This window comes from Anoplopoma fimbria, chromosome 8, assembly GCF_027596085.1.
Source record: "Anoplopoma fimbria isolate UVic2021 breed Golden Eagle Sablefish chromosome 8, Afim_UVic_2022, whole genome shotgun sequence".
In the NCBI taxonomy this organism is placed as follows: Eukaryota; Metazoa; Chordata; class Actinopteri; order Perciformes; family Anoplopomatidae; genus Anoplopoma; species Anoplopoma fimbria.
The window spans coordinates 19,879,941-19,896,678 of NC_072456.1; the positions used below are offsets into that span (position 1 = coordinate 19,879,941).

Sequence of the window (16,738 nt, forward strand, 5' to 3'; positions counted from 1 at the left end):
CACCAGCTCTCTTTTTGTTCTCACTCCATTTGAAGCAGAATTGTCTGCTTTTCACAGGAAGATACAGATGAAACTCTCACACGCTGCCAATTTGTATGCCTTTTTTTTATCAACTTAAGTCGCCGGCTTTTACCTTATCTAAATTTTTTACATAATAGCTCAAATCATTTTCAATACCTCCCTTCTTTCTCCTCTTTGCTGTTTTTTTCTCACCACCTATTCCTGTCTGTACCTATCACCCTCCTTGTCTTCTCCTTCACCTGTTCTCCTGGCATGCCTTCCCAACAGATGTGGCAGCTTATGTGGCACTAACAGGCCCGGAGCACAGGGCTGCCTGCGCCCGTTCAGGCTGATTACAAGTCACCTCTGTGTTCATAAACAGACAAATACCGCCATCAATTTGAGAGCAGAGTACAGACTGGGAGGTAGAGGGGGAAGGAGGGGGGGAGACAATGAGAGAGACGGAGACAGACGGATAGAGAGTTTTGTGTCATTTACTTTCGTCCATGAAGCAGGTCATGCCATCTGCCGTGTTCTGTCACTGCTACATCATTAGAGGGTCACTGACCATGTGCCCCTGTGACCTGAATTGGCTTCTCTAACTAATGAAATGTTGGATAGAGTTTTACAGTGTTTAAGTGATATGACAGTTTTTTCTTTCCATCCATTTCTTTGGGGGGAATGTTGACTCTATAAATGTTTAATGCTCAAACAGTTTCACAAATTCACACATAAATGGCTCCACTGGAAAAGCACCTTGATCAAGGGCACTACAACGGTCACTGCATGTGAATGAGAGGTTTCTAGTCTCGCTTTCACTGCCCAGGTTTAACTCGTTGACTTGAAGTTGGATTTGACTGTTAGATTCCCTCCCATCATAGTTTGGCGGCCATACCTAAGCAACGCAGGGCTGTCAAGCTTTGAATTTCTCCACTTGTTGAAGCCATGTGCATTGGGCTTTATCAAGAGCAATACTCTGTATATTAAGAGTTAGGATAGTGAATTGGTTTGTTTTTCTGCTGTAACATAAACTGCAAATGTCCAGCCCACTATACTGCTTACAATATGTTCTTACCCTAACACAGTGCTACTTCGAGGTGCATTAGCTTCCACATGGATCATCAACTGGTGAGGATGCTGATCTTTTGTGTGCAACATGCAGCTTTAGCCTCAGTCTTTTAGCCTGATATCATGTATGAAGTCATAAAATGCATATTTATGGCTTTACCAACTCGTGAATCAAGCGTTGGCAAAATTATCTAGGAAGCTACAACAGATACAATCCTGTCACTCCTCCCAGAGGCTTTATAGGCAGTATATTAGTGTTGTATAATGTGCATTACATGGCGAGTAAGCTCAACTTTTTTCTCTTGAACAAGCAGCAGTTTCCCTTCTCCTCAAAAGGTATGCTGCTGATGCCAGGAGCTTTATTCAGGAGCTTGTAATCCTGCTTCAATCAGCTCCTTTTCCTTTCGGTGTATAGATAAGCCCGGCATTTACGGCCCTCACCGCACCCAGCTCTAATTAATATGCAGGAGATAAGTACTTGTCTAACAAAAATTCATTCATTTGACCTTCCAGGTTTTACACTAAACTGTTTGCGGCCGCTACAAGTTCACCACAAGTTGAGAGTTCCCTGGAGTTTCTGCAGCGAGATGGGGCTTTTGTTTTTCTCTCTGAGAGGTTTAATTTGGACAGCTTGCTCTCGCTCTCTGTTTCTCTCTCTCACTCTCTCAAATTGTCTTCTGACTTTCATTCGGCAGTCTCTGTTTCTTAATTGCCCCTAATTGCTTAATTACAATTTCAAATGAACAATTCTGGAGGTCAGAGCGGGTCGTTAATTGAAGCATCAATCACAGTGGTTGGGCCTTCAGAACCGTCTCGGTTTGATTGACAGTGCATTAACTGAATATTGTAGAGAGCCTGGACATGACATTGTGGGGGCTTCATGGCTGATACTGCTGTTACTGCTGCTCCTCTGCTGTCCTTCGCCTGAGGCAGTGAAGGAGAAACCTTCTGGGTTAGAATGAGGACAGGAAACAAACTCAAATTTGGCTTTAGGTGCTTCACCTTCTTTCTGTGCATGTTCTCTTTGATTGAAGATAAATATCTACATCAGGTGGCTTGAATACCATTTATATATGTGACTGAATCTGTGTGGATTAGCTCATTGTTTTTCATACATGATGAACTGCAGGGCCTAAAGTATGTGGATGAGGTGTCCATACTTTTAGCCATTCATGGCTGTGAACTTTGGACACTTGCTGTTATCAAGGTTTGTCTATAGGCACCTTAGTTCTAACTAAATTGACACTTCATCCTATTTTGGACCAGTGTTTGACTGTGTGGCCACAGTTTAGGGACAAAGAAATGTGTTTCCATATAAGCTGCAACTAACAATTCATTTTTTGTCCATTGACCCATCTGTTAATAGTCGTTTCAGCTCTATTTCAAAATTTTGCGTGGGAGCACTCTACTGGCCTGCACTAAGCCCTGGCCTCAACCCTATCAAACAGTGTCCAAAATCAGTGTCTGACCTCACAAATTGAATGCCAGCAAAGCAGCCTAAATTAATTAATTCTGAACGGCATTTTAACACCAGTGGTTTTGAAATGAGATGTTCAACAATTACATAGTAGTTTAATTTGTATCCACTTACTTTTGGCCATGTAATGTTTTCAACCCCTTGAAGATCATCAAAGAATAATTTGCAGATCAGTTATTTACTGGTATTCTACAATATATAAGCATGTATCCGCCCTTAACCCCTGCTATAAGCAATCTGCCACTTTTGATCACCACTCTCAAATCTCCTCCTCCTTTTATTCCTCTCCCTCCTCCCAGCCTCCATGCCCTCCACAGGGGAGAAACCCAGGTGATTATTAGGCTGGTTTCCCTCATCTAGACCTCGGCTGGTTGGTTGGAACTCCTTCCACCCTCCTTCCTCTGCCTAATGGAGCTGGATCTACCTCTCTCACCCCCTCCCACCCTCCTCTTTCTCCATGTACCCTTCGCCTCTTTCTTTTCATCCCCTATCTAACTCTCCCTTTAATGTCTCTTTATGTATTTCTCCAACTGTCTACTGCTCAGTTGGCTGCATTTAGCTTTTTTCCCTCTTGCTCTTTTTTTTCGTGTTTTGTTTTTCTGTTGTTTCTGCCACCCTCCTCCCTCACACCGTCCTCTTCCAACCCCCTCCTCCTCCACCTTCTCCTGCTGCTGTTTCTCTCCTCTGGGGCTCCATCCATCAGGTTGTCGGGGGCTGCTAGCGGCCGACTCCCAGCCACCATATTTCACCGCCAGCCAGCCAAGCAGCTGACAGCACAGCCACCGCCAGGAAATTGCTTTGGCTGTGAGCGGAATTTCAAACACAGGCACACTGCGTCGCCCGGGCCGCCCAAGCATCGCTTCCCTGTCTCTCTCTTTCTCTCTCTCCTGTCAATCTCTCTACTCCTCCCAACACACATCTCTATGTCTCTCTGTATCTCTCTCTGTCTTTCTCTCTTTTTTGCTCTCTCTTATGTACTTATTTCCTCTCTCTTTGCACCCCCATCTCTATATGTTTTTCTGTTTGTTCTTCCCTGCTCCTTTGCCTCTCTCACACACAGTCACAAACCCATATGCATCGTTTCCTCTCTTTGTCTTTTGTCCGTCTTTGTTGTTCCCTCTCTCTGCACTCCCTCTCCTTTGTCTCCCCTTCGTCTCCCACTATCTCTCCCTCTCCTTTTCCATCCTCCCGTTCTTCCCTTCCTCTCCTCTTTACGACCCACGGGGAACAAGGTGTGGTGGTGAATGTGTAATGAGCAGAGCGAGAGGGAGGAAGGGAGGTAGGTAGATAAAGAGGAGGAAGAAGAAGAAGAAGGAGGGAAGGATGAAACCCGGAGAAGGAGGATGGAGTGATAAGATAGAAAGAGGAGGGATGCTACTTGGTGCTGCTCCCGAGTTAAGGGTCAGAAGGTGTGTGTGTGTGTGTGTGTGTGTGTGTGTGTGTGTGTGTGTGTGTGTGTGTGTGTGTGTGTGTGTGTGTGTGTGTGTGTGTGTGTGTGTGTGTGTGTGTGGGTTGCTGATGGAGAGGGGGCTTGTATTTCTGCCCTTGTCACAACCAGTTTAAGACCATTGAAGTGAGGAGGTTGCCAAGTGAGGTCATTTCTGCAAGGCTTCAGATCCGGAATTTAGGTTTAAGGTTTAGGGTTTTGAATTGGAGTTAAAAGAATATACCAGCTATTTTTTAAGACAGTTAGATATACAGCAAGATTATAGATCAATCAAAATCAAATTCAGATACAAGCTAGATAAAAACATGTCGCAGCTCTGTGGTTAGGTGGTTAAGTATCTTAATTTACATGCAGACAAATTGGACAATTTCTTGTAGTATATTTAAGTTATGCAACAAGCTGAAGAAAATATAATTAAGTTTCATTGTTATGTGGTGGTGTATGTAAAGTAACTAGAGCTGCATTTAAACTAATAGTGTAAGTGAATTCTATTCACAGAGTTGTTAGATTTATGGCCCAATTCCACACTATGCGATAATACAGATAGCACTGATGTGCTATTATGCATATTGTAATCTGTTGTAAGTGTTAGATTTATTAGATTTTCTCAGGTGTTCCTGTTCTGTCTCACTACCATCCTCAATTTGGTTTCATTATTTCTAGCTATGTGCAGTTCCGCTATTTCTTATGTGTGTTGGATTTTGGAGTAACAATGTCAGATCAATCAAACTGAGACCTTTATAAGCATAGGAAGCACCTAAAATGGTTGCTCGGTCATACAGGACTGTGATAGTCCTGCATCTATACATGTCAGAGTTAAAGTTTGAAGTTGGAGATAAGTCAAGTCAGTGAAAGCTCCCTATTTGTATCACAAGATAAAAGTGTGTGTATGTGTGTATGTGTGTGTGTGTGTGTGTGTGTGTGTGTGTGTGTGTGTGTGTGTGTGTGTGTGTATGCGTGTGTGTGTTGAGTGATAACAGAGTTGATAGAAACAGATCTTATCAAATCCATTTTACACAGTGTATGCTGTAGAGAAAAGACATTACAAACTCAACATGAAGTCAATATTAACCTAATAAATAAGTATGGAGCATGTGATGAATCTGACAATCTCATGAGAGAGCGTGTGTGTGTGTGTGTGTGTCTGAACACCATATTTATCACACCGTCTATGTATGTACTGTAGGTTTGCCCTTCATAAGGACAGTCTGATTGAAGTTATGTGTGGGTGGTTGGCTCCTTTCAGGTAGTAGACCCATACTGTCAGTCCCCAATGTCTAGAGGGTTTGTAGTCATCCCATGGCTGAAAACCTCTCCCAGCACGGTCTCCCCACAGAAAAGAAAGGCCTTAATCCCGGTGGACAAACCGGTGTGGACTAGCTTTTGTCAGAAAGATATCCCAATTCCCCACTTACCTGCTGTTTTTTTATCTTCTTTCTGTCTGTGTGTTTTTCTGTCCCTCTGTTCTCTCTGTTCTGTCTGTTCCCTCTTTTCCTCCATCAGAGGGTTAGTTTGGAGTTCTACATTGATGTCCATGCCCACTCCACCATGCTGAATGGCTTCATGTACGGCAATGTGTTCGAGGACGAGGAGCGTGTCCAGAGACAGGCTGTCTTCCCCAGACTGTTATGCCAAAACGCACCAGACTTCTCCTTTGTAAGTCACGCAAACAGACACACACAAACAAACACAAACACACGCATGCATATGCAGTCTCTCGCAGAATTCACCCATCTTCAGTCCCTGGTCTATCTCGGAAAGAGACATGAACTAGTCCTATCTTTGCAACTACTGGTGAGGTGGTGTTCATCAAGTCACTTAATTGCCAACTGTTGCACTCTTAGCGATAAACAGTTGAACAGCTAGGTTGCACTTGGTACCTCGCAGGTGGGAATGTGTGTAACTGCATGGATTTGTTGTTTAAAATTCTTTTAAAAACAAACACCTGCTTAGTTGTTTTTAGGTGAGTAAAAAATACACATAGAATAAGAAATACATATCACCCAGCTGACACATGTAAGTGTAAACATACGCGCACAAACACAGGAGGTGTTAAATTAGTTTGAGAGAATATGTGTGCAGAAGAAAGTAGCACATTCCAGCTGTGAACAAAGATTCTCACCTTGACCACTTAACAGAGGAGGTGAGGGGAGTATAAAAGAAGAGAGGGTTGAACTTCATAAACCCTGACAGCTCAGTTCAATTACCTAGTAACACAGAGTAACGGAACTGCCAAAGCACATACCCGATGTGAACTCCAGAAAATATTTTTAAAAAGGTATGAATTATGTAAAGAATACAGTAATATTTCACGTAAGTATGCAACATTTTTGTTGAGCCAACACAGAAGCAGTGGTGGAAAAAGTCCTTGAGGAACAAAAATATGAATGGAAGTTATGTATGAGAATCTACACTATCCCCCTCTAACTAAGTAATGAAGTAAGCTGTGCATTATCAATATACTGTATATCCAATTCAACAAGTAAGCGGTCTTAGAATGTGAGCGAATGCCCATGAAATAACACATACAACATGAATGTTACTTGTAGTTGCAGGTCTAAAGAGATCCTACAGATGTACAGAACAGTTTCCCTGCCATGTTACCATTAATATGAATGTGTGTGCAGAACAGAAATAGCAAACACAGTGAAGATCATGACGAAGCACATGACTGTACTATAAAAGTAGGCCAGGGTATTCTGTATGAGCAGTGCAGGTGGTAGAACTAAAATCCCCTTTTAGGTGTCTGACACTGGGTTTATTTGGACAGGACTGTGAAGTCTGAGGACAGTGAGGAGGGGAAAACCAAGGAGGAAATGAAAGTATTGGAAATTAATGGAGGAATGATGCAAAGAACAGAGAGGCACATGAAAAAAAAAAAACATCCATTCACTGACTGTGATGCTCCTCCACACTGCCACACATGCATAACCTAATAAAACCGTTCCACACAGGTACATTATCCACAAAACCATTTCGTCTCAGCCCGGTGTCACTTGTCGCTGACCTTCGTTTTCTCAGTGACGGTGACATTTCATAGCAGAGCCACTTACACACATCATAAAGAATAACCTTTATTGCCCATTGACACCCAGTGCCAACCTGGATACAGAGAGAAGCCAGAGAGGCGGATCTTCACCCACACATGCATGGAAATGTCACTTATTGTCAGTGTCTTTATGGTATGCAGTTACGAAGGACGAGTAAAACGCTATTTCAGGAGAATCTCTCTCTCTCTCTTTCTCTCTCTTTCCATCTCTCTGTGTATTGCTTGTGTGACAGCTGGCCCAAGGGTCATCTCCCTCACTGTGCTTTTGTCCCTCTGCCCATTCAGCACTACCTAAAGCCCAGTGCAGCAGCAGCAGCAGCACAACACAATCATGGCAAACTCCCACTGGTGGCCGCCAAGTCTGCATTTCAGCAAGGCAACTCTCACTGCAGCAGAGCAGAGTGGAGTGACAGTGAAAGGAAACTTTTTTTCCACACTCTTCCCAGGACAGCATCATATAGTATAGCTGACACGCTGAAACCCAAAATAGACTGGACTTTTTTTTTCTGCTATAGCCATTTACAGCTTTGTAATGACTTTGTATGAAGTCAATCTGTTCAAATAAGCCACTGTACCCTTCATCATCCGTCCTGGATTCTTCAGAGGCACTGCAAGCTACTGAGGAAGAAATAATGATGGATGTTAATGCATTTTCACTGATGAGACATGTCAGCTGATAGTGACAGTAGCTGTTTTTGTTTTTTCATTTATCAACAGGGAAATATAGCCAAATTAAATTGTGAGTCAAATATTTATTGATTTATGGTTTCGGTGCAGATATTCGTGGATGGATTTATTATTGTAAATGCAATAAGAGGTTTGTTTTAATTTAGCTTGTCAAAGGCTGGTTCTCTGACTGACTCAAGATGCTGCAATATATCATTCACTTTCTAGTGGTAGTAATAGTAGCTTACTTTAGACGTACTCAATTAGACTTACAGTATTGTACTTATGCTGAAGGATTACTCCATACAACATATGATCTTTGATGTGCTTCAACAAAACTTTTCTGTGGCGTAGCATGGAGCTAAGTGAGCACAGAAAAGAAGGAGAGGGCAGAGGGTAATTGTTTGGTTGCAATCAGCAATTACAGAGCTAGATACCACCAATGTCGGACGTTGGCAGTTAAAGACCCACTTCCAACTGTGAAATGTTGACTTTTTTTAAGTACAATGATGTGGAAACTGGGACACAAAAACACAAAAGCAATATGTTTTTGCTGAATTGGTTTTTTTTTTTTCTCTTTTACTGTAAGAAACAATGTACCGTTCAGGTTATCCAGGACTTTAAATTAAATTTTCTTTTGGAAAAATTTCAACTGGGAAACACAATAACCTTATGAAGCTCACAACAATTTCCATGGAGGTACTCAGGATCCATAGAGGTATTTAAGGTAATATGTCATAGTTGGGCTAATGATCTCCCTAGGGAAATTCTCCAGACTCCAAAGTCTTGCTCAGATATGCTTTAACAGGGAAGATGCTTGCTGACACAAAGACTTGAACCCAAATCCTCTCACTGAAGGGTTAACTCTCTAACCACTAGTCCAACACAATGTCTCAGATGTGGCTGTTTTCTTTTTGTGCATTCCTCTAGTCCAACACATCATTTAACAAGGACCAGGTGAAGGCCGGTACTGGTAGACGGTTCCTCGGTGGTCTCCTTGATGACACGTCCTACTGCTACACCCTAGAAGTGTCCTTCTACAGCTACATGACGGCTGGCAGCACCGCTCCTGTGCCGTACACCGAGGAGACGTGTATCCTTCAACATATGTGATCTATGTGAGTGTAAATGCATCTGCATGGGCGTGTGGTTTTTTTAAGAGGGGAAAAGATCAGAGATCGGGGTAATGTTTTAATATGTGTCTCTCTTAATTTTACCTCTGTCCTTGTTTCACACACACACACACACACACACACACACACACACACACACACACACACACACACACACACACACACACACACACACACACACACACACACACACACACACACACACACACACACATTGTCCTTGCAGTTACCATCTCCCTCTGAAATCAAGCCAATTGATCTGGTTATCATTAGAGTCATTATCTTAATATTTGAATCCCTGGTGGTGAGTTTTTGTGTGTACGTGTGTCAGGTCATGTTTACTCTTAAGAAAACCATGTTGCTCTTTTGTTGCCTCTTGTTGCGACAGATGTGCAATGACAGAACAGGGATGCGATCGCTGCGTCTATTGATTTTATTTACAAAGGAGAGAGGAGAAAGGGACTTGTGTTGGCATGCGTAATGCTGTGCATGCGTGTGTGTGTGTGTGTGTGTGTGTGTGTGCGCAGTTGAGGCTTTGATTTGCGTTAAACAATGGAACAAACATGACTCCTGTCGACTGCAATCATACACGCACACACAGGAGCGCACACATTACATCCATCATGGGAACCGAAGGTCACAGGTGCGTTAATGGAGCCAGATGGGAGGAAGTTTTCATTCAGCTGACCTTCTCAGGGCTGAAGAGCTCCTGAGAGCTGGCCGATGGCAGTCTGATCTTACCGATAGAGTGAGTTAGAAGAGGGAGAAGAGAGAGATTTAGAGGGAGCGATAAGGACCCTACATATGAAAAGTATGTGCTCCCCTACACATATTCTGCAGGTGGACGGGAAGGGTGGATATAGACGTAGCCCTAGTGCCCTCTAGTGCTAACAGCTGGCACATTCTGACTCACCATATGTGTATTTCTCTCTAATTCACACCCACATGAAAAGTTAGTAACATTCAGGTCAAATGTATGTATTCACTTGAATTGGGATGTGGTGTATGTGTTTTCCACACCCTCTTGTCCATTAATTGCTTCTCATAGAAACATATCAGGTCTTTGCATTCCATTTGGGATTCCCGAATCGAAAAAACATTCATGAGCATGTACACAGGGTACCAACACAGCTACAAACAAATAGTTAGGTGTACATTTAGGAGACATATGTCTGGCAGTTGTAATAAACAAAGTCCACTGTGTTTTTTTGTTTGTTTGTGGCACTGAGTTCAGAACAGGATAATAATACATGATGAGCCAGGTCTCAGCCTCTAAATGTGTGTGTGTGTGTGTGTGTGTGTGTGTGTGTGTGTGTGTGTGTGTGTGTGTGTGTGTGTGTGTGTGTGTGTGTGTGTGTGTGTGTGTGTGTGTGTGTGTGTGTGTGTGTGTGTGTGTGTGTGTGTGTGGTGTGTTCAGAGGGGACATTTCATCTGAAGGTCAAATTGGAAGAAAACTCAGCCCTTGTGGGAGGACTTGCTTGATCTTTTTTTGTTTTCCAGGTGTGTGTGTGTGTGTGTGTGTGTGTGTGTGTGTGTGTGTGTGTGTGTGTGTGTGTGTGTGTGTGTGTGTGTGTGTGTGTGTGTGTGTGTGTGTGTTTATCTGTGAGAAGGGGATGTGTGCAAGGAGGAGGGGCTCCACAGGGTAGGCAGGCAGCACAGGGACCTGGTGTAGAGTGGAGATTGGGGTCAGGCAGGTTGAAGGAACCGACCATGTCGCTTTATACGCCCCAGCAGTCAGCTCGATGAAGCGTGCAAATCATCAACAGAGACCTTTAGCATCTCAACGCCCACCCTCCACCTTTCTCACCTGAAGCACATACACACAAACAGGCGCACACACACACACAGTCCTTTAAACTAATACATGACAAATGAGTAATAACCTCGGTCCTAACTCTTACCACCTTCAAAACATGCCGCCCTTACCCTTTAATCTTTCCCGACTCTCCTTCTCCACTGCTGTGACTTGTAGCCACCAAAATTGAAATCCTAACCTTTCTCACAGCTGAGACTTTTGTCACAGTTTGAAGGTGCTCAAAGATGTAGTGTGTCTGTATTTGTTTTCTGAACCCTCTTTTCACGTCCTCCTCTCTCCTTCACTCTGTCCTTTCCTCTCATCTCGTCACCCAGAACATAATGGCTCATTATATCATTTAGTCAAGCTGAGAATCGTCTTCTCTGAAACAGCAAGGACAACCTCCATCGTGTGTCTGTCTTCTTTTTGTCCTCTAATCATGAGCACTTGTTTATGTGTGTGTGTGTGTGTGTGTGTGTGTGTGTGTGTGTGTGTGTGTGTGTGTGTGTGTGTGTGTGTGTGTGTGTGTGTGTGTGTGTGTGTGTGTGTGTGTGTGTGTGTACCAACACCCATGTATGTGTCTCTTTTCTATGCTTACCTACTGCACTTAAAGTTAGTTTTAGTCTCACAGACATCCTAAGTCCCAGAACTGTAATTAAACATTTTGACCTGTTATTTGTGACAAATGGGGTGGCTGTGGCGAAGTGGAGAGCAAGGTAGTTCTCCAATCAGAGGATCGGTGGTTCGATACCTGGCTTCGGCAGTCGATGTGTCCTTGGGCAAGACACTTAACCCCAAGTTGCTCCCGAAGGCTTGCCATCGGTGTGGACTGGATGTTGTATGAATGTTAGTTAGAGTCTGATGGTGGCACCTTGCATGGTAGCCTGTCATCAGTGTGTGAATGGGTGAATGAAATGTAATATACTACTGACTGTAAGTCGCTTTGGATAAAAGCGTCTGCTAAATGACTGTAAAAAAAATAAAAATAAATCTTTGTCAATCTTAGGTGATTGACAACGTTTTTATATTTTCATAGACCACCTGCATTTTGTGATGGACCTTCCTGTTCAGACTCTAAAGTTTAAACCACAAAGTGGAATGGTTTAAGGATAAGAGAATCTGGGACCTTGTTTGAAACTCAGCTTGACACTTTCCATTGTGTGAGTTCAGTACGTGCATTTTCTTGAGCTTTGGGGGCCTACTTGTGGAATTGTTTTTGTATTGTGGAGAGACATTATTCTCTGTGACTTTGAAGAATTATTCAAAAACATTAAAAAGCCATTCAGCCTTCCCTGAAAGATTTTGCTCCGGTTTTTCTGCCGCTGGGTTGAGCGGTGGCTTTTTTTCTGTCATAGTATAGATGTGCAGATTTTCAAGATTTTCAAACTTCTTACTCTAAGAGGAAGAAAAGTAAATTCTCTCTCTTGTTGATTCCTGAAATTTGCTGTTTTCTTTCAGTAAAAGACATGTAGAGCCTTCTGACACAGTGATCTTTTTATTGAAGAGTGTCAATGTTGGGTTATCCAGCGGGATTGAGTGGTGTTGGCTAAGATATACACACTTGAAGCCATTCATTTTGTATATGTTTGTTATATCTGTTTGACGTGAACCTCGCCATAACAGTAGGACTCCATTGAACACCAGAATTGCCAGTGTAAAATAGTATGCATCAGTGAACTTGACACCCAATGGGCAGACTGTGGGAAGTACACAAATTATATGACTTGGAGGCAAATATGCTTCACTACCACACATCATACACATCATATCACACAGACATGCACAAATGGAAAGGTGCTCACACGTGCAAGCAAGCGAAGACACAGACACATTTCAAAACACAGTTGATTGCACAAATATTGTTGCTAAAGTATGCTCAGATGTCAGGTGTCCTCACATGAGCACTCACAAAGATGCACACGTGCGCACCTCCAGTTGTGTTCTGGTCGTTGTTCTAAATGTCGATAGAGTTGATGTTCATGGAAAGTCTGAGGAAGTCATTTTGTGAAGAAAATGTGAGTTTGCTCAGAGCTGACAATTAGCAGTTGAAGCGTTTAACAGTTTCACGACTGAAAGAAGTTGAAGTGGCAGTTATAATCGAAGTGCCGAAAGAAGTCTAACTTTCTCTTTGAAAGCATCAAGTGTGATAAAGCTGAAGTGTGAACACTTCAAATAGATGGACTCCCCAGTTAAACAATAAGAGATGAAAGCAGTGGAATTTTCAGTTGAAGTGTAAAACTTGAAAGTGGTTGAAGTGTCAGTTGATGAGTAAGAGATGTTACAATTGTAACATTATAAAAATGATATGTTCTGGATAATGACAGTAATAAGAAAGAACATAAAGAGAGGCTTGACGTCATAAACCACAGGTACCACAATGAGACAGGTGTGTATAATGGTATGTGTGTTTTGTTTTAAAGTGTTTTTATTTCTTGAACTTGTATACACAAAACCAAGCCTTTTCTAAACAACAAATGAGTGCAACTCTTGAAAAGAAACATAATAATTGGGATATAAAAATAGTTTCCATATTCTGTTATCAGAGAAGCACACTGTGGATCAGAAGAGTCTCTATTCCTGCAAGTGCACATTGTAAGAGAACAGAATCCTTTCTTACACGTATTTCATTTTTACCACTCAAGTTTCAGAGCTTGTCTTCTTGGCAGTGACAGTTGCTCTTGTCAGGGATTTAAATCAACCCCTTGTTTGTCCCTTTGGGCAACAGGACGTGAGGTCTTTCAGCCTGCTGAATCGCTATTGGGGTCAAAAATGTCCCTTTCGGTATTGCTGTTGTTGACTATGCTCTTAATTAGCATTGATAATTAGTTCTCTGCGTGTCAGTGAAGTGACAGGACCTGTCAGTGGATCGTATTGATGGCTTGAATGTCCCCTGCTTGTCTGCTTGTTAACTCCCGTCCGATCTGGACAGCATTCTCCGCGCGTCTTGTCCATTTTACCACTGGGGGCCTTGTTGTCTGATCGTCACCTTGTCTGTCTGTCCTACAGGAACAGGCACGAGGGACATAACGGTGAAAGCCGCTAAATGGCGTGCTGACAGCAAACAGCTGCAGTAAACAAGTCATGTCCCTATCGCCTTTGTCTCACGTATCTCATCAGCCCCTAAGCTGGCGTGCCCTTGAGCCATGACAATGACCTGCTATTGATTAGACAAGACAGTTATGTGTACCTGGATGTTAAAGAATACACCTCACACACCTCAGTGACAGGCAGGCAAGATGCTGACAGTCTGCGTGAAGCTGGCACACACACCTCTTTTTACCTCTCTGGAGCTGGATATTGATTACACACTGATAATGATAATGTTGATGATTAATTATAAACAATATTATCAGTATTAGTCTATGTGTTAAATCAGAAAGAGGCTTTGTAGATTTTTCGGAATATTTCCACTTCCACCCACCTCTGTAATCCAAGCTACTGCCCACCAGATGTTTCCTGGCTCTCGCACACATCACTTCCTGCTGCAGCAGCAGCCTCGTTCCAGCACCTACGGTTTCCCCCGGCAACGGGCCAGACAGCAGTCAGGGCATCCTCCGCGTCTCCGACCATTCAACCACGTGGATGAAGTTCTCCTTCAGAAGCTGACCGTCCATCACGAAGCCTCCTGCAATAGACGGTGAGTCGTGACAAGCCAAGCTGAGTGGCCATCTGCGCACTGTGGGGTCCGGGAGATATTTTTGTCGCTGAGCGTGCCCGGCCAAAGAGCTCAGGGACTGGCACCGAGCTCTGCTGATGATAGAGAACGGAGGAAAACACCCCAAAACTTTCCTGAGGTCAAAATGAAGATGTCAAGGATACAAGGGAAGTTTGTTTGTTAACAGTACGCAGGTACATGTGAGTGTGTGCTTATGTCCTTGAAGATGAACATTTGTGAGTGTGAAGCAGCTCTTATCAACTAGTAGCAGATAAATAACAACCTACATTCAAATGTAAACTATTCCAGCAGCTCTAGAGATAGGAATGTGTGTCCTGTACGACAATCGGTCAGTTGGCACACAACTTTTGATTGCCATGAAATGTTGAACAGACATTCATAGTTCCCAATGAAGGTATCCTAATGACTTTAATGATCCCCTGACTTTTCCTCTAGCACCACCAGGAGGTCAAAGTTTTCACTTATACTGTGACATTTCAATATCTACTGGGGGAAATGCCATGACATTTGCTACACACATTCATGTCCCCCTCAGGATAAACTATAATAACTTTGTTGATCACCTAACTTTCCATCTAGCGCCATCATCAGGTAAAAAGTTTAATATGTCAAATACTTTCGCTACATAATGAAAGACATTCCCAACAGCCTCAGCTGCACTATGTGTTTATTGATAATTAGCAATCATGGTAACATGCTAAAATAAGATGGTGACCATGGTAAACATTATACCTGCTAAACATCAGCACATTGGCATTGTCTTCGTGAGATAGCAGGCCCTCTCCATTAAGCTCAAAGCACAGCTATTATGCAATAAAATTGGCATAAAAGTGAGATTCAGAAGGACATAACCTTAGTTTGTTTATCTGTAGTTTTATCTCGACCTAATCAGTATCATCAGCTAGCTGTTATGAGACAGACTGTGCGGTCCATCCACACACACACACACACACACACACACACGCACACACACACACACACACTCACACTCACACTCACACTCACTCACAGCAAGTCTGGCCTGATGCAGGACTCACAGAGAAACCACCAGATGGGGTGTAAATATAGACTTTGGAGTCGTGTGGAGAGCGTTGCCATAAGCCTGCCGGGTGAAGAATGAAGTCCTGTGCAGACTCCTGAACATACGCAAAAAAACACCTTCAAAGGCCAAGGTGGCAGACTTTACAGAGGGGGTTGCTTGGATATTTACAGGCCTTACTTACCAGGTATACCCTTGTGCTTCTGTGTTTGTTTGTGTGTGTGTGTGTGTGTGTGTGTGTGTGTGTGTGTGTGTGTGTGTGTGTGTGTGTGTGTGTGTGTGTGTGTGTGTGTGTGTGTGTGTGTGTGTGTGTGTGTGTGTGTGTGTTGCTTGAGGTATGACAAACTACAAAGCTAGAGTATACGCCCCGACAGCCCGTTCAAACCAAGGACAGATGGTTTACAAGTTAACAGGCTTTGAACAATAGATTTTCATCTTTATAGCAACCAGGATTTATGTACAGGTCATTTCTTGGTCATTACGAGAAATTGGAAAAATACAAAATAAAAATGACCGAATCTCCATCTTTTCTTTCTTTTTTCCTGTCTTTTTCTGAATGCCAGTTGTTTCAATCACACGTTTGTGACAGATAAATAGTCCAGAGGATGACAGACCGTATCTGAGTATCAACAAGGTAATGACAGGGGAAAGTGACAGATTATGTCTTTGTGTTGCTCCATCATGCTCCAGCCTGGTGAAGAATGGAGGCAGCCAAACATCAATGCCTCGAAATAGGGAAAAAAAATGTATGTTATTGTTTGTTTTGTGTTGGGATCTATATGAACGGTATGAATGTGCATTCTGTATGATGGAGGATGATGGAATAAGGTCAATTGACGCATGTCTAAAAGGGTGGATAGGTAGATTGGCAGCTGCTATTGATGGTGTTTTTTCCCAGTGACTAGATGAAATTTACAATCTGTTAGCGACATCCGTCTTATTCATCTCTATTTACTATATCCTCACTCTTGGTGATTGGGAACATTGTTGGCATTCAGTGGTTCTTTACTTCTTCATTATCTGAACCTGATTGTCATCATTACTTGCTCTGCTAGCCTAATGATCACAGGCTTAGCAACAGCACTCATAGAAGCTCAGCTGTTTTATTAAAGCAGTGAAGTTATTGATAGTGTCCCTAATGTAGTGAGGGACAATTGGGCAGGGGGATGATGTGTGCGCTCACCTCTGAATTTAAATAAGGCTCTCAGTGTATAAGTAATTGCTTCTGTGTGATTCATGCCAGCATCATGCATTTGGCTGACTCGAGTGAAATGCATTTGATTTAGACTCACTTGATTCACACAGCAATGTGTTGTACCTTGAGGATTTACACTGCCACATTTCTTCAGTTGCTAGTCTCTTGTTATTTTTTGTACCCTAACTGGGTG

At 42.8% G+C, this 16,738-nt stretch overlaps 1 protein-coding gene across 1 annotated transcript in view; it reads left to right on the forward strand.

Annotated features, from left to right (window-relative positions):
- Window positions 1–16,738, forward strand: part of agbl4 (AGBL carboxypeptidase 4) — a 255,172-nt gene that overhangs the window by 237,452 nt on the left and 982 nt on the right. Inside the window, exons 10-11 of the mRNA XM_054603430.1 lie at window positions 5,496–5,648; window positions 8,638–8,800. Coding sequence (XP_054459405.1) covers window positions 5,496–5,648; window positions 8,638–8,800 — 316 coding nt within the window. The remainder of the gene's footprint in view (window positions 1–5,495; window positions 5,649–8,637; window positions 8,801–16,738) is intronic.